At 44.0% G+C, this 17,463-nt stretch overlaps 1 protein-coding gene across 20 annotated transcripts in view; it reads left to right on the forward strand.

Moving 5' to 3' along the window:
* Nucleotides 1-17,463, forward strand: part of OBSCN (obscurin, cytoskeletal calmodulin and titin-interacting RhoGEF) — a 201,708-nt gene that overhangs the window by 177,964 nt on the left and 6,281 nt on the right. For all 20 annotated transcript variants that reach the window (XM_065050238.1, XM_065050239.1, XM_065050230.1 and 17 more), the window contains 15 exons: nucleotides 141-341; nucleotides 912-972; nucleotides 2,041-2,118; nucleotides 2,267-2,439; nucleotides 2,977-3,003; nucleotides 3,532-3,684; nucleotides 4,427-4,472; nucleotides 5,081-5,158; nucleotides 6,003-9,654; nucleotides 10,412-10,534; nucleotides 11,784-11,894; nucleotides 12,013-12,180; nucleotides 13,025-13,147; nucleotides 15,138-15,308; nucleotides 16,961-17,081. In XM_065050238.1, the coding sequence (XP_064906310.1) occupies nucleotides 141-341; nucleotides 912-972; nucleotides 2,041-2,118; nucleotides 2,267-2,439; nucleotides 2,977-3,003; nucleotides 3,532-3,684; nucleotides 4,427-4,472; nucleotides 5,081-5,158; nucleotides 6,003-9,654; nucleotides 10,412-10,534; nucleotides 11,784-11,894; nucleotides 12,013-12,180; nucleotides 13,025-13,147; nucleotides 15,138-15,308; nucleotides 16,961-17,081 (5,286 nt within the window). The remainder of the gene's footprint in view (nucleotides 1-140; nucleotides 342-911; nucleotides 973-2,040; nucleotides 2,119-2,266; nucleotides 2,440-2,976; nucleotides 3,004-3,531; nucleotides 3,685-4,426; nucleotides 4,473-5,080; nucleotides 5,159-6,002; nucleotides 9,655-10,411; nucleotides 10,535-11,783; nucleotides 11,895-12,012; nucleotides 12,181-13,024; nucleotides 13,148-15,137; nucleotides 15,309-16,960; nucleotides 17,082-17,463) is intronic.

Below are 17,463 nucleotides of genomic sequence, written 5' to 3' on the forward strand. Positions count from 1 at the left end.
ACAGGAAAATCAGCTTTTAATGCTGGAGAATATAAGCCCTGAGCAGTAGGGAGCTCTCAAAGGCTGGGATGTGGAAATGGCTACACCTGCAGTGCCTATGAACCAGGACTGAGCAGGGCTTGTCCTTCAATTTTACACAGGGGCTGCTTCAGCTTTGTGAAACGAGTCGTACATAAAGGGAACAGAGTGTCTTGTGCTGCCAAATTCATACCTCTACGAAGCAAAACGAAGGCTCGAGCACATCAGGAGAGGGACATTCTTGCCTCTCTGTCCCACGACAGAATTACCAGGCTCCTCGATCAGTTTGAAACACGGAAAACACTGATTTTGATTCTGGAGTTGTATCCTTTTCTGTTCTGCTTCTCTGAGGAGGCTGGGAAATAAATGAGAGTTCATTTATTAAATAACTGAGCAATTAACCATATTTAGGTTTTTATCAGAGATAACAGGACACATACAAACTTTCTCTGAACTGCAGGATAGCAGAGAACTGTGAGCTCTTCACTGAAGTTTCTGCTCCTTTGGGAAAAGCCATGATATTTGTGTGTACAAGCATGAACAAGTTGTTAAGCAACAAATCTCTTTTCTGAAATGTCCAAAAGTGCTGGACTCTGCTCCTGTGTGATCCAGGCTAGGTGAGCAGCAGGAAAATGCAGTGCAGAGCAGAAGATCCCATGAACAACACATAGATTTTAGCACAAGCAATATGACACTTCAAGTTTAGAGCAGCCCAATTCTATTAGACTCCTACAAGAAGGACACTTTCTGCAATAGGGATTTTAATCAACTGTTATACATGCACATCACATTGGTTGAGAACGCCTTGTGAATGCTCTGCTCTGTAAGCCAGATAGAGGTGGCATAAATAAGCACCTGGCTGCAGTTCTGTTTTCCCTTAATCCCATTGCCAGATGCTCCAGCGAAGAGCTCCTCGACCGTTTGTTCAAGAAGAGTGTTGTCACTGAAGCAGAGGTAATCTTCCTTTCTCATTTGAAAGTCCAGAATCGGTGGGTACCACCCAAGTAGCTTCCAGCTGCATTTTCCTTTTCGAATATGAGGAACATCTTTGAAACACTGATAATCTGTTAAAGCAGAATCAGCATTTAAAGTGGGTTCCCATTATCTTTCGTTACTGAGTTGAATTTCTGCAGGGAATAACCAGGGGTTTTGACCAGCAGAATTGCACGAAGCCCAGTACAGATGATATTTGCTCTATTACCATCACTTATTTGCTACCTGTCACCTGGAGCTCCTGTATCTTCACTTGCTTAACAACTTTTTAACCCCTCACAACTGTACTTCTAACTACTCCCTTTCCGTTTCCAAACCAAAGGGTGAAATTACAGTTTCCAAGGGCTTTTTTTTGCTCAAAGTTCAAAATGTTTTTTGTCTCCCATCTAGTAGCCAGGTGTCCCATATTTATTGGTTAAATTGGTTGTTCATGGAAATACTCAAAGAAAAACACCATAGATTCATGGAATGTTTTAGGTTGGAAGGGACCTTTAAAGATCAGATGTCAGGTAACACTGTAAAATGTTGAAGGTGGAAGACTTCCAAAGCTGAACTTAGTTGTAAATCTTCACCCCTTGTTCAGTCATATCCAGACTGGATCTACATACGATCAAGAAAATAGGTTTACAACATAGTTTTTAAATCTATTTGTGTTTTAAATGTGTTTGCCTGATTTACACCAAGTCAGAGCTGAGTCTGAGTTAGATAAATTAGGCGGTTGACCAAGTTCATCAAACGTGGGAAATCCTGTACCCCTTTTTGCATGTTTGTAGGGTCAGGGGTTTAAAGTAAGGGGTTTTCACATAGAGAAGGCTCCAGCTGGGCACACATGAGCCACAGCTTCATTCCACAGGGTAATGTTTGGTTCATATCTCATTTCAACTGCAAGACTAAAATAAATCGTTCTAATTTAAAAAGTATTTCTAGTTCAATCTCTCCCTCTCACATATATTAAAAATGGTGGAATCAGGGACTCTCTTGTTTACTATTAAGGCTTAATAACTGTTTTATCATTGATTTATTTTTTAGGTCAAATTATATATCAAGCAAATTTTGGAAGGAATCAAATATCTTCATGACAACAATGTCCTTCATTTGGACATCAAGGTAACGTGCAATGGCAGGTCCAGCTTGTCACAGCCTCTGGTTGGTCATGGAACGGGCATTCTCTACTTTAAGTATTCTTAAATACAACTGAAAATCTTACCTGCTCTCAAGAAAACTTTCTCCCTTTTTATTTTATTTCATTTATTAGCCGCTGAATATCCTCATGGTTTATCCTGAAAGGGAAGACCTTAAGCTCTGCGACTTTGGGTTTGCTCAGAAGATCACACCCTTTGAGCCCCAGTACAGCAAATACGGGTCACCGGAGTTCGTTGCACCAGAAATTGTTTCTCAGTCGCCAGTGTCAAAAGCAACTGATATCTGGTAAACTGACGTATTTCTAAAACATTTTTACCCTAGATGGCCTTATTAATGAGTAAATGGGGTAGAGATAATAACACGGGAAATGGAGAGTGAACACTGAGAATTCAAAACCCAACAGGGCTCTTTAAAGCTCGTTTTATCTATTTTGTTCAACCAAAATTGAACTCTGACAGCTAATTAATGCAAAACAGAATCTTAGAGAAGATGATCTTCATTAGAGGCAGCAGCTAGGGTGGATGATCCTAAGGGGCTTTCTAAGAAAGGCAACTAAGCCCCCAAAAGGTATTTTGAGTCTTCTCTTCTATCTGTGCTTTAAAAATGGAGGGTTACTTGAGAACAATTTTTAAAGATGTCGAAGGGAAAAAAATTGAAGGGTGAAAACAATAGCTTCTGGGATTTGTTTTCCTTGGAAAGTTGAGGAGAAGAAGGTGATCTTACTGTGCCAGGTTGTCTAGTGGCAGAAAGAGGGGATGTGTGCTCGAGACAGATGGATAAATAATGATGAACACCTGACATTTGATTTCGCTCTCTCCTCAGGGCTGTGGGAGTCATCACATATTTAAGGTAAATGAATGTCCTTGGAAAGATTTGTTCAATATCCCTTTGTCAGTCAGAGCCCTTCTGTACCTTTGATTGAGGCATTTGGGTGGAGCATTGAGTCCTTCTATGAAGAGGACAATTTCTTTTGCAGTTTTCTCCTTTATTCATTCTTTGGTTGCCCAGGGCTTTGGTCATTGTCCCTGCTTGAAGACCTAATGCTGCTCTCCTTGCAGTTAGAGATGAGAGTGGTGGATGAAGTTCTGTCTTTCCTTTGCCTGTTTTAGACAATATCCTACTTCAGCTCTGCAAAATCAAACCCTTAATTCCTTAGGTGAAAGGAACAGGGATAAATAATCCGGTTAAGCACCATGTAATGCTGGGGTGAAAGATGCTCTATTAGTGGACGCATTGCTCACAAGCATCTGAAGTCCCACACATGGAGTCCCTCGAGCACTTTAAAGCCCCATGTAAGCATTTGTGCTTCTGTCATTTAAACGGGACATAAAAGTCTAAAGTCTGTCTCCTTTTATTTTCCGGTGTTCAATAAATAAGCCTAACGTGCAAGTCTCCGTTTGCTGGGGAGAACGACAGAGGAACCCTTCTAAATATCCAGGACGGGAAAATTTCATGGACCAATCCTGATTTTGTTCACTTGAGTGAAGATGCAAAGGACTTTATAAAAGGGATCCTACAGCAGCACCCCAAGTGAGTGCACTTTTGTGCTTCCAACAGCCAGCGTGCAAAGATGTTGGTGTCTCAGCAGGCAGAACTGAGCTTGTCAGAGTCGCGGTCGTTTTGAATTGTAGAAAACTGAGCAAGACGTGGTGTGTTAGGCCCTAATTCTTCTTTATTATTCCCCACTACCCAAAACACGAGTCGGCAATTAGCCAAATTGGTCTGTTTCTGGTATGGTGACGTCCTTATTGCCTGACTCCCCCAGACAGGTGAGTTTCTGAAATGACATAGACGAGTGGGAAGAGCAAGGACTTGTACAGAGGGAGATATGCAAGAATTAAATTACATTAACCACATTCATTAAGCAATTTCAAGTAGAAGAGGCAGCTTGAAGGCACGTTTGCAGGCACTTGCTTCTTAATTTCATTTCTATTCTTTCTGCCTGCTGCCAAAGCTACTTTTCTCTGGCCACCTGCAGAGCCAAAGTCACTCTTAACTCTTGACACCCTTGAACAGGCTCCATGCAGAGCGCCATGGGGTTTTGCTTGGGATCTGCAGAAAGTCTCAGACTGCAAAAGCAGGATCATTTCACCCCAAGAGAAGGAAAACTTGTGTTGAAAGCCTCTGTCTGTCTGTTCGGCTTCTCAGCTCTAAAATAGCAACCTAAGATCATACACAAAAGTGTCCATGTGAAGCAAACACCTTCAGGAAGATATGGTGGTTGCTGCTGGAAATGACTTGCTACTAAAATGATGATCTTTTCTCTTATCAGGGCCAGGCCTAGTGCTTTGGACTGTCTTTCCCACAAATGGTTCATGGTAAGTTTGTCCTGTTTTTTTGTTAGAGTCATTAAAAACATTGAGGTGGGAAGATACCTTTGGAAGGACAGCTCTTAAAGCTGCTTGATATTATTTGGTCATTTATTTTTTCCTCTTCCAAACAAAATGATTCTGAGATTCTATGATTCTACTTTCTGTCCTACAGAGGAGCTCAGGCATCACTCTCCAGCAAGAGGAGACACATTGGTATTTACATGCTGAGATACCTTTCCTTTCAAAAGATAAAGATTACTTCTGTCATGAGCAGATGTAATGTCTGTATAGAAAGGAAACTGCGGCTTTGCAGAGCAAAGTTATGTTTTTTATACTAAAGCCTTGAATTGCTAAACAGAAGAGCTAAAAATTGACAAAACAACAACAACAAAGATGAATTTAATGACATGCATTGAGCGGGGCTTACTTTTATAGTTGTAAAGCTGAGATTGTCCACAATTCAGCCATGACGGGATTGTAGCATTTGGTCTATTGTAACTTGCCTAAATTAAAAAATTCTGGAGGGAGGGAATCCTGAAAAAAAACCCAAACAACTCAAGAAATGAAGTCAAGACTTTTTTAAACAATTATTTTCCTCTTATTCCACCTGGCAGCATAATCTCCCCCTTGACGCAGCTCATTTCATTAATACCAAGCAGCTCAAATTCATTGTGGCCCGGAGCAAGTGGCAGGTGAGTTGGCCTTAATCTGTGTTGGTTCTTTTTAGTTATATATATTTTTAAATACATTAGCATCTTTTAAAGTCTATTGGGCTAGCACAGTGAGCACAGCAGAGATCTCATCTTGGCTATGAACAGGGAATGAGCCCAGGAGAGAGTGGTCGATGGATGTGGAAGAAATAATTTATCTAGGCTTTAACTGTCTGGAAATCATCTGGTCTAATGCAGGTGCCTGTAAGACATGTGGTTGTGTCTGGATTAGGTACCTCCAGCTGCTTTTGCAATTAGTACTGAATTATAGACAAGTCCCAAGAGGATTCCTCCTTTCCTGAAGTTCTCTAAAATAATCAGCCTGATTGCCTTCTGTAAATACCTGTTTCTCTCTGTTGGCTGCTCAACTTCAACTGAGATGTCTCACATGGCAGAAGGTAGAGCAGATGAATCCTACCTCCTACAGTATCGTAGGTCCTTCCGTTGGCTTAAATCACTGCAGGTTGTACTGCAGTCAACAGATTTAAGGCTATTTATTCCAGCTAGGCTTTCATCTGATGTATTCCATTAAAAACTCCTATTCCATCTGCTTTGAATTGCCATTGTCGTTGAAAATCTCAAATCTTCCCTGCTCACAACAGCAAGTATGTCCCCTGAAGTCAAGGTAGGTCCACTTTTGTGAATGAGAGAAGACTTGGAGACCAAATGAGAGCTGGGCTAACGATAGATACAAAAGGGTGGGAATATGTTATTAAATTAGCTTGTGTGGTATTTAAGAGGGCAGAAGTTCATTTTGATATGCTTGCTTTACCATACTCCCACCACATTCCCATCTGACGGCGTCGTATTTTGTTTTGCTTTCCAGCGGTCTCTGATGTGCTATAAATCCATACTGGTAATGCGGTCTATCCCAGAAATCCTAGAGAGGACTCATGACAACACCTCCCTGGCCATCTCCCGACATCTTATTGAAGAAAGCACTTCATCCAGTACCAGCGGCTCCTCTTCAGACAACGAGAACTCGCATTTCCCCAAGAAGAGGCACTTTGGCTCTACACCTGAACTGCACTTGTCCATATTTGATGCACCAAGCCATCAAGAGCCTCCAAAACACACAAGCGAGGAGAAGCTCTCCAAAGTCTCCATCCCTCCCGTAAAACCCATGAGGAGGAAGTATGCGTCAATGAAAGCTGAGGTGGGGGACAAATCGCCTACAGAAAGCAAAGAGCCCATGGCAAGTATCTTAAAGGAGAAAGAGGAAGGGTTCCATCCCAGACTTCAAGATGAAGGATCAGAGCAATCCCAAAGAAGTGGTGCTGCTGAGCCTTCATCAGCAAGGACTTCTACAGACAGCACACCGCATCCAGGTCAGAAGGAAAAAACAGACGTATTTTTATCTGATAAAGACCGAATTGAAAAAGCTGGGGATGGGACAGAAAAGCCACCTGTCTTTGTTCCTAGGCAGAGTGTCATTAAAAGCACTTTCTACAGCCAAGCAGCTGAGCTACCTGCAAGGGGACCTTCCTCACCAGGCAGGGAGTTCAGAAGGCAATTGGACAGAGCCAGAAGGACTTTTCGGAAAGCTGGATATTCTAAGGTGCCCCTCAGTGGTCTCCGTGAACCCCTTCTAGAGCAGTTTGAACTTGAAGAGGAAGAAGGAAAGGCTGATGGAGACAATCACAGGGAAAGTCTGCTTGGTTCCTTGACCAAATCAGCTTCATTTGACACTGCAAGGAAACCACCGCATCCTGCCATTGCTGGTGCTACCCGAAGCCGTTCCCTCGATGACTACAGGCTGAGGGCCTCAAGGTCAGTGAGGGAACAGGATATTTTGGAAGAAGACACTGACATAACGCCACAGGAAAGTTGCCCTGAAGGCAGTGACCACTGCGACATTTCCGCAGAGCCCGGCAAGGGATGTTCTGTGGACATTTCAAAGCAAGAGGACTTCAGGAGAGCCAGCAAGGATTGTTCAGAAAAGCAGACCCCTCCTTCCACACAGTGTGAGGGTCACGGGTGCACAGCTGTTCCTGTGCAACAGCTGGAGAGTCTCCCAGTGTCACCTCACAGCAGCGAGAATAGGAAGCATCTGCTGAAGAAGTCAAAAGCTACTTATGTTGAGGAGGAAGTTGAAGATATGGAAAGCAAAAGGCCCATTCTAACTGCCCGGTCCTCAGATGTGACAGTACCATCAGCTCAAAAACATGAAAGCATGGATAATAAATCTTGCCCTGACACTGATTTTCAGGGGGGCAAACAGTCCATTTCAACTCTCACAGGGTCAGAAGCCACCTCCAAGTCATCCCTTGAGAGTAAGGAAGGCATGGATCTGCCCCAGGAGTCTGCTCGCAGCACTGACATCCACCACGATCTCAAAGGTGGAAGCTTCCTTATCAAAAGGACGGCCCCAGCTCCACCTTGGAAAGACAAAAGGCAGAAACATTCACAGGAGAAGCCTTCTACTCACAGCGTTGCCAAGTCTGATCTCCTGGAGCACAAAAGCTCTGCTGTTTTAACAGGCCCACAAACAGAACCCGATTCACTTCAAGTGTGTAAAGACAAAAGTCAAGAACTTCCTGATCAAAGCATCCCAGCAACTACTGCCTTGGAGGGCAAGCAGCCAGGAACTCTAATGGCTCTGCAAACAGCTGATGGAGGTGACCATCAGAAGCTGAAGACCTATAAAGAGATGAGATCTGCTGTCCTGGAGGATGAGGGACCAGATATTGCAGCAATCACTCCACTGTCAGCCCATGATGGTGAAAGCCAAGCACACAAGAGGGCTCCTGTTCACGTAGACAAATCATCAGCCATCCTGAAGGGAGAGCAGCTTGCTGTTCCAAAAGTCCCACCACCAAAATCAATGCCAACTTTGGTCTCCGGTGGGGCATGGCAGGCTGAAAGGGAACGACCAGCTCACAGCAAGGAGAAGCTCGCTGCTCTGAGGAGTGAAAGCTCAGTTGTCACAGAGGTTGTTCCCAGTTTGGCTCATGAGGCTGAAATCGAGGGAGCTGGACCACAGAAGGTTTCTGAAAGCAGTGGGACTTCTGTTTTGGAAAGCAGACACCAAACTAGAACTTTTTCCACCCAAAATACTGGCCTCCCTTCAGTCTGTGAGAGTGAAAAGCAAGAACGTCCAAAGGCGTCACTTCGCAGTGAGGTGAGATCTGTTGTGACAGCAAGTGGAAGACCAGCAGCTGGACAGACTGTGCCTGCTCCTTTCTCCAAGGCTGGGCATCAGGTGTTTGAGCAACACAGGGCTGCCTATCCTGATGGCAGAGCTTCTGCTGCTCTGGAAGGTGAACCTCCAGGTGTCTTAACTGCTTCACAACCAGAAGTTGCTCCAGCTTCAGCCTATGAGCTAGAATATGAGGAACATCCAAAGATTTATGGTGGAGGTAGAGGTGTTTCCTTAGAAAGTGGAAGTTGTGATGCCAGAAAAATTGTCCCACCATCGCTCCGCAAGGATCAAAGTCAGGAGGTCTCACATCAGAGGTCGTCATTTTACAGTGATGAGGAATCTGCTGTGCTGGAGGGCTTAGTGGATGAGATGGTTTCCCTCTCTGAAGAGATGGATGTTTGGGCAGAGTCAGTTTCTGGTGAGGAAGAACACAGAAAGCACATCTCTCCTCCCACAGAGATGTTCTACAAAGGCCCAGGTGGCCAAGAAGCCACAGACACCTCCATCCCTTCTGTACAAGGGGGTAAAAGAGAAGTCGACTCTGAGCTGCATGACCTTGCAGAATCCTATCTTGCCCTGAGTGAGGAGTCAGAGGTACTGGGAGGACAGAGAGCACAGACAGTTCCTCATGAATGTGAGGATCTGGAGGACTTAGCATTTGAGACCCCACCTTCTAGCCAAGTGAGTGTTTCCTCAACAGAGAGCTTGGATGTTGGGAAAAGACCCAGTCAAGTGTCAGTGAGCAAGGACGCTGGTAAACACCCAGAAGTTTCTTTAGTGAAAATCAAGGACCTGTCGGATGAAACACCCAGTCTTGGCAGCGGAACTCCAAAATTTGACATATCGGAAGTAGAGCCTGCCTATTTGAATTTCTCTGACTTGTATGACATTGTCTATTTTCCATTTGAATTTCTGAACTATAGGAAGCCTCAACCCAAACCAACTGGTAGACGGTTTATACCTTTTGGTGAAAGGGCAAGGTCACCTCCTGCGGGACATTTGCATAAGGATAAAAGACTCTGCATCAGAGAAGAGGCAGAGGACAAGAACAGGAAGAACCGTTTGGAAATATCTGAGGATTCAAAGGCAACTAACTTATTAGCCATGGGGAAAGGGGCAGAGGGTCATAAGGAAATGTATGGCCCCCAAAAAGACTCAAGTGGTAAACAGAAAAGCTCCTTCTACAACAAGCCAGGACTCTTCAAGCCATACGCAAGGTCTCACTCCATGGAGCAGTCAGTGGAGCAGAGTCTGAAGAAGAAAGTAAAAGCTTCCGTTGCCCACATTTCAAGAATCCTAAAAGGAAAGATATCTCCTGAGCCAGAGGCAGAGGAAGGTAAATATTTTACCCTGTGCCTTCGTAGATTTGCTGCCATAACTGAGCTCTGATAAATCTGCCTTCTCCTTTTTCCCCAGCATATCTGAGGCCGTGGTTAGATGATCATTGCACAACTGGCAGTGGCAGGTTATGAAATTATGTCTTTCACACCAGCTCCCTGTTAATGACGCACTTTAGTGCAGAGTCAGCTGGGTTAATCTGCTGATGGAAGTGGCTTAAATTCCCCTGTCTGAGTTTGTACAAAAGCAAATCAGGGTTGGATGATGCTTTCCTTGCTGCAGTTTCTTCTGCAGTTACCATCCGACCATGGTAAATCCTTAAAGTGACTGGGAGAAGTTGGTGAAGTCACCATGGCTACCTGTCCCTGTCCGTGGAGACATCCCAGGCCAGGCTGGATGGGGCTCTGAGCAATCTGAGCTGGTGAAGATGTCCCTGCTCATGGCAGGGGTGGCACTGGGGGAGCTTTGAAGGTCCCTTCCCACCCAAACCGTTCTGTGATTCTACCTAAGTTGATGACACTGTACAACAGAATCGCTCCTTTCCTCTCTGCCATCCCTAGATATGTCCTGTCCTTCCAGGCCATCATTCTGTTTGTAGTAGCTCTCACAGCCTTCCCTGTTGACTGAAGGCTTGTTAACAAGGAAACCTGTGACTGCTGAGCTATTTGTGTGCAAACAGCAGAACTGTCTGCTGTAAATGGATGCCACAGGGAGAAGGATAGCCTTGAATGACTTCTCATCCTTTCTCAAAACAGATTTTGGTGAGCTGGGAAGTGAGGCAGTGGAAAAAGAGCTGTTAACAGGGGCTGAGGGATCTCTGAAGAGGAAATCAGCGCTCTCTTCATTCAAGTTTTCAAGCCTCATGCCAAAGGAGAAAGGTATTGCTGATGCATAAGTTATCAGTTAGTTTTATCACAAAGTATCACTGATGAATATAACAGTGCTGTGGGAGGCCAGTTTCTAAGGATAGATCTGCAAGGATTGTCTTGAGATGACCAGGAATGATTCCTACAATATAAGCCAGTTTTCTCTGTTTACACGATAACTATGTCCTTGCTAAAAATGCCATCTTGGCTTTGCGTGCAAATTGGAGCCGACCTAGCAAAGGAATTAAATCTATGTGTAAATGAGAAAGAGAATAAATGGAGTATCCAAGGGTGGGATGGCAGAAACAGAGAACTGTGATTTACTACACTCCAGTTCTGCATCCATGTGTAAGGGCCAGACACGCCACTATAGATCTATGCAATCAAAAGTGGTGGGGCAGCCCCAAACACGTGTCAGCAAGGCTGAACTTGCTTTTGCCCAGGCAAGTTTCCTCTTGCCTCTAGCAGGAGGGATCTATGGAGCATTTTCTGAGGTCAAGTTAATGTCCAGTATCCAGTATCCCAGCCAAGCACTGGGAAGGGCAGGTGTGTGTGTCTGGGGGCTCCCAGGCACTGCAGAGAAATAAACCCTGGAGAAACACAGAAGAAAACCTGAGCTCCCCCTTTCCCATGGAGACGACAGCAGATTTGATGCTCTGTGGGTTTTTTAACGCCTTCCATATCCATCTTTTACGTCTTCTCTCCCTTTGTGTTGTCTTAGCCTGATCCCCTAATCCTTGAAATTCCATTTTTTAGTTTTGCCTCCATATTTAAGCTAGGCCAGAAGAAAACTCCTGCTGTGACATTCTCTCTCTCTCCTCTGAGATGTTCTGCTGCCTTGGCTGCACCTGGAGGGCTGGGCAATGCAGATGTTCCCTGTGGACCTTCCAGGATAGAATCATAGAATCATTTCAGTTGGAAGAGACCCTCAGGATCATTGAGTCCAACAATAACCTAAGCTAATTCTAGCACTAAACCATGTCCCTAAGAACCTTGTTTAAACACCTTTTAAACATCTCCAAGGTGTTCACCTGGATCCATCCAGATTATCAAGTATGAGAAGTTCATTCATCCATGGGGCTGAATAGGGCTGTGTGCCCAATGCCCAGGGGATTCTCCAACTGGTGGTCAAAGGAATGCCAGGCCATGAATAAAATATTCTTGACCCAATTAAAAATGCATTCTGATGTTCTGATGTCCACTTATTTTCAATGCAGCCCTCCTGGCCACTCTGAATCGTTGTTTTTCCCCTTCTCTGCAGCACCTTCGTTCGTTGAGGAGCTCATCGACCAGGCTGCTGCCCTTGGACAGTGCGTGACGCTGTCATGCCGGACGGCAGCTCAGTCTTCCCTGCACATCGACTGGTTCAGAGGTGACGTTGGCAACACTTTAGGGAGTCCCTAACCTCTGGGACAGGGGTGCAGGGAGGGTTTGAGACACCTTGGTATAAATCCGCAGGGCACTTATCTCTCCTGTCTTTTGCTTTCCAGATGGGATGCCTGTCCACAGCAGCAGCCGGATCCTCATCTCAGCCACGCTCAAAAACTTCCAGCTGTTGACTATTCTCTCTGTTAATCCCGATGATTTTGGTATTTACACCTGTGTGGCCACGAACTCCCTGGGCTCAGCATCTACCTCTTGCATCATAAGGAAAGCAGGTGAGAGAAGTAGCTATAGGTGTTACAAGTATTCTGCCTAAAAATGTGACCTGTAAACACCCATGAGGTGAGATTTCTGTAGGTGGGTTCAGAGGACAACCTCCCCCTTGCCCACTCCACTCCACAGCCATTGCTGTCTGGTAGTGTGGCACATTTTGCAGGGTTCATTCCCACTTCTTTACTCTTTAGTCTCTGTCCTGGATTCAGAGCCACTCCAGAAACTGTGTGGTTCAAGAACCAGACTTCAAAATCTTAATACTGAGTTTAAATTAGGCAGGCCAAATTGCTGTTCCACTAGGGGGGTGTATACATATTTATATATATGTATACAGGGTGTTTCACAAAGATGAACCCAGTTTCAAAGCAGTATATTTCACGATGGCAATATGTTACAATTGCACAGAAATTTACAAATGGTTTAATGAGTTATCAAGTTGTAATAACATTTTAAATTTAATTTAAGTGTTCTATGTTCCCTCCACCTGCTATACAGACAACATCAAGACGATAGCTGAATTTGTCCCAAACACCTCTCAAAGTGTCCTCTTCCACTGATGTCACCACTGTCGTGATTCTGTTTTTGAGCTCATCCAGATTAGTCGCTAATGGTGGCACAAAAACATGGCCTTTGACATATTCCCACGAGAAAAGGAGATGTAGTGATTTCAAATTTGGTCCTTCTTTTGGAAATGCCCTGTATATACATTAAAAAAAATACATTTATATATTCAAAAAGAACCTTGTAACTGAGAATATTTGTAAGTGAGAAATGTTGGATGTAGAGGTATGTCTCGCAGCAGGGTTATTTCTAATAGTGATGGGGTTTTGTGTGTCCTCTCAACAGAGGTTCCTCCCAGCCCTCCACCCCCTGACATCGTGGAGATCTACAAGGATGGAGCGCAGGTGGTCTGGAAACCTGTGGAAACCAACATCCCCATCCATTACACCATCCAGTGCAAGAGCGAAGGTAAAGGGAAGCACTGCCCTTATGCTTTGCAGAGAACATCTTGGTTTGTATGATCTCTTCACCAGCTGGATATTTTATTTTCATTCAGAAACAGCCTGATTTTACCTCCTTAGTTTAGAGTTAGGAAAGAAATTCATTCAGGTGTCATTTAGCCATCTAAAAGCTAGATGTGCTGGCTAAATCACCCTGAAATATGCATATTCATACAAAGGCTTTGTTAAAGTGTGAATCAAACCAGGTCACATGAAAGCTGGCACCAAAAAGTGAATAGCTACAGAAGAATATTCATGGCTGGTGCCAAATACACAGTCCTGAGTAATCCTCTCAAATTACAGTTTTGACAACATTATACACTAATAATGCCCAGAAACAACAATCAGCAGAAAATATCATCCCATACCCAGGCTTTCTGTATGGTCTGTGGAGAAAGATGGTCCATCAGAAAGGCAATTCATCCTGTGCTAAACAGCCGTGCTTTCTTTTTTCCATCTATTATGCAAGAAGGATGAGATGACAAAAAATTGGCAAAACAGCATCATCCTTTTGATGTTCTCTTACAAGGCTTGGTTCGGAGCCTGGTGAAGTCAGTGGATGTTTTCTTGTTTAATGCCACTAATTTTGAATCAAATCCCCAAGCCTGTTCCATCTCTCTTGGGACTGATTTTGCTGTTATTATTGCGAATGCTGTGTCTGATGGTAATTTCTACTGCAGTCACACATACACAGCCCTTTGGATTCAACTGCTCCATGTTCCTTCTTTTAAATCTCCAAAGGTACACGTGTTTATTTCTGGATTAGCATGAACATGAGCAGAAGCTTTCCACTTTTTCACTCTGGAGCTGATGTCAGTCACTTTTCCTCTATCACAGCTGTTTTATTGTTATTGCTTTTGACACAACCGTAGGCGAGACTTTGGAGAGGATACAAATGCAAGTTGTTCCAATTAGGAAGGAAAACAGGAAACAACATCTACAATCTTCCATTGCATTCTGTGTATTTGGCAGGAACACACCAAGTCCTGCTTTCCTGAACAGAAGAGGGTTAAGACAATCAGAAAAAAAAAAGTCCTTGTTTTATCCATTATGTGACAGTGCGTTTTTACACGCAGACACTTTTCTCTGTTTCTAAGAGGTATCTGCTTCTTCTTACACATACACACACACTAATTCAACCAGAACCCTGCAAAATCATTGATACCTTTGTTTGGGGTGGTGTATTATTGTTTGTCCTATAGGTTGAGGCTCTCTACCAGACTTATTTGACTGAAAGGTCTAATCTTGGGCAGTCTCATGGAATTTGAGTTCAGCCTTAAGCACAGCAGTGATGACAAAGGATGGAACACGGCACCACGTGAAACTTTTGCTGGTGATTTCCTACCGCACACCTTAGTCCCACGAATAATAGCTCAGGACAAACCTACAACTTCAGTTTCCCAAGAAATCACTGGAGTTTGATAAAAACTAAGTGAACTTGGCCCCAGGTCATTGGGTTTGTGGTGTTAGTGGATAGTTCTGGTCTGAAATCCTGCACCTCGTGGTTTTAGTTGGACTCAAGACAGGGCCAAAATGAGGGTAAGAAAGTGGTGATTTTGCAAGGGTTTTGTTTGACGTTCTTGATGTATATTTGCATTAGAGCTTGGTGGTATTAATTCGATAAACTATACAAGAAAATGTCACCATTCCTCTGAAACAATATTGTTGTATCTTGGACTGATTAGACACAAACCAGCGGGTTTCAGACGAGATGAGTTTGGCACGTGTACAGCGAGTGGCACCATGCACAGAAATTGGCCATAGCGAGCCAGTTTTTCCATCATTATAAGAGATTCCATTGTTTTTATGTATTCCCAACACATGAGCAAAGTTTATGGAAACAAACAAAACCCACCCAACCAACCAAGCAGAAAACCCAACCAAGCAAAAAACCCCAACACCCTGGTGTGACCATCTTAAATGAATCCTAATGCGTTTTCTCTCTTCCCTTGGTTAAGATGGGGAGTGGACGACTCTTGCTGCCGACATTGCTGACTGCTGCTACTATGCCAAAAATCTCTCCAGGGGCTTTACCTACAGCTTCAGGATAGCCTGCACCAGCAAAGCAGGAATGGGGCCCTACAGCATCCCCTCTGCTAAAGTGAAAATCACTGGGAAGGATCACAAAGGTAAGATCAAATGCCAAGAAAGCACTGTGTTTTTCCTGCATCAAAACAACTGCACCCTTTGGGATGCAAATCCAGAAGTCAATAGTGAACGAATCAAGATCAATTCCACTTAGCTTGGGGTGGTTTAGGGGTTCCTCATCTTTGGCTTTCCTATTTAAAAGTAAATTATTTTAGCATTCTGGTCACAGGGGAATATGTGTAAATACATTTAAAAAAATACTATCAATATGAAATACAAATAATATATGTCATTATTAATAATATGTAAATATATATAGAAATATAATACTAAAATAAAAATCTGGAAACTATAGATCACCCACTGAAGACACACTCAGTTTTTGATGTGAGATCATGAGGAAACAGGTCTGGGACAATTAATGTGTTACAGGAGGCATTGATCTATTGGTGTAGATCTACCGCTGGTGAAAGGCCTGGATCAATTTGTTATGGACTCAGTCCTAAGTTCAACAGTTAATTGGTGTCCTGGTGTTTGCTGCTGGGAATTATCACCCTACTGTGGTGATTTTTTCAGCTGTATTTTGTCTCTGAAGTAAAGCTCAATTTCGTATTTTTTTCACCTGTTTGAATACTTTGTGATCATCACATGTTTTTAAAATTAAGAAATCCATAACCCCCCAGTGAATAAGTCCTTGTAGCAAAGGAAGTATCCTTTCTGCCAAGAAGTGGAAGGATGGTCTCACTGGAATTTCGTCCCGGTGGAGAAGATTATTCTGTAAAAATCAGTTCACAGATATATTTTTAATTCACCTTAAATGCTCTGCTTTCATTCGGCCCAGGATGTACTAGCATATCCCAGTGTAGCCAGCATTTCCAAGCAAATGCTTTAAGGTGCCAAGGGATGCTTCAACATCTCAGGGAGCACTTGGACACAACCACATGCTGGATCCAGAGCACCAAGTTTCAGCTGCTGTCCTGAAATATCTATCTAAAATAAGTTCCTTATTCTTTGTCTGGGTCTTACCATGCCCTGATGACTTGTTAAGTGAGAAGATTAAAAACAGTGGCTGAGACTTTTAATCATACAATAGTTTGGGTTGAAAGGGACCTTCAAAGCTCATCCAGTGCCACCCCTGCCATGAGCAGGGACATCTTCACCAGCTCAGGTTGCTCAGAGCCCCATCCAGCCTGGCCTGGGATGTCTCCAGGGATGGTTCATCCACCACCTCTCTGGCCAACCTGGGCCAGGCTCTCACCACCCTCAGGGGCAACAATTTCTTCCTCATGTCCAGCCTGAATCTCCTTCCTTTGGTTTAAAACCATCACCCCGTTGTCCTGTTGCAACAGGTCCTGCTAAAAAGTCTTTCCCCATCTTCCTTATTGGCCCCTTTTAAGTACAGAAAGGCCACAACAAGGTCTCCCCAGAAGACAGAGATCATAGCACACAACATACAATCCACCTCGTAGTATGGAGCGGTCACACCACAGAATTACTGGGTGGACAATCCAGAATCTGTTCCATTCAAATAGCATTGGGTGCCACAGCTGGGAGACAAGCTGCAGACCTTTCTGGAGAAAGCTCTGCTGCCACCTTTGTCACTGCTCATAGATAGTAGAGTGTGGTTCGGAGAGGCTCCAGTTTCCAGACAGAGATGTTTTCCCATGTAAACCCTGTCACTTTTTCTCTGCAGAGCTTCATACTGCAACACAGAACATCCCATACGCTGCCACTGAAGAAGACAGCGAAATAATCACACCATCCGAACCGTTCCCAACCTACCAGACCTACGCCTTCCAAACAGAGATCAAAAGGTAAATGAATCCAAGTGAGCACTCAACCAGCTGGAGGGGAATGTTGCATGTGGCTGGAGTTTAGAAGAGTCACTTTTATAAACCTGCTGCTTACCTGATGTCATGGTGTTTTATTGAAAAACCTCCACAGCAATACATATAAACCTGAGATCATTGGCCGAGCCATCTCCATCTTGATTTGGTAGGATTCAGACATGCTTTATCTGGGAGAGCAAAAGGGCCTGTGCTGGGATCCAGGACAGACTGTTTGTATATTGTGAAGTGAGGCCAGGGCTAATCCTCTACTTGCTGCACCAACCTTCACAGCCACCAGTTTCAGACATGGGGTTGGGATTAATCTTTCTCTACCTAGAGGACAGGCACCAATGTCTGCTGCCAACAT

This window comes from Columba livia, chromosome 2 (assembly GCF_036013475.1).
Source record: "Columba livia isolate bColLiv1 breed racing homer chromosome 2, bColLiv1.pat.W.v2, whole genome shotgun sequence".
NCBI classification, from domain to species: domain Eukaryota; kingdom Metazoa; phylum Chordata; class Aves; order Columbiformes; family Columbidae; genus Columba; species Columba livia.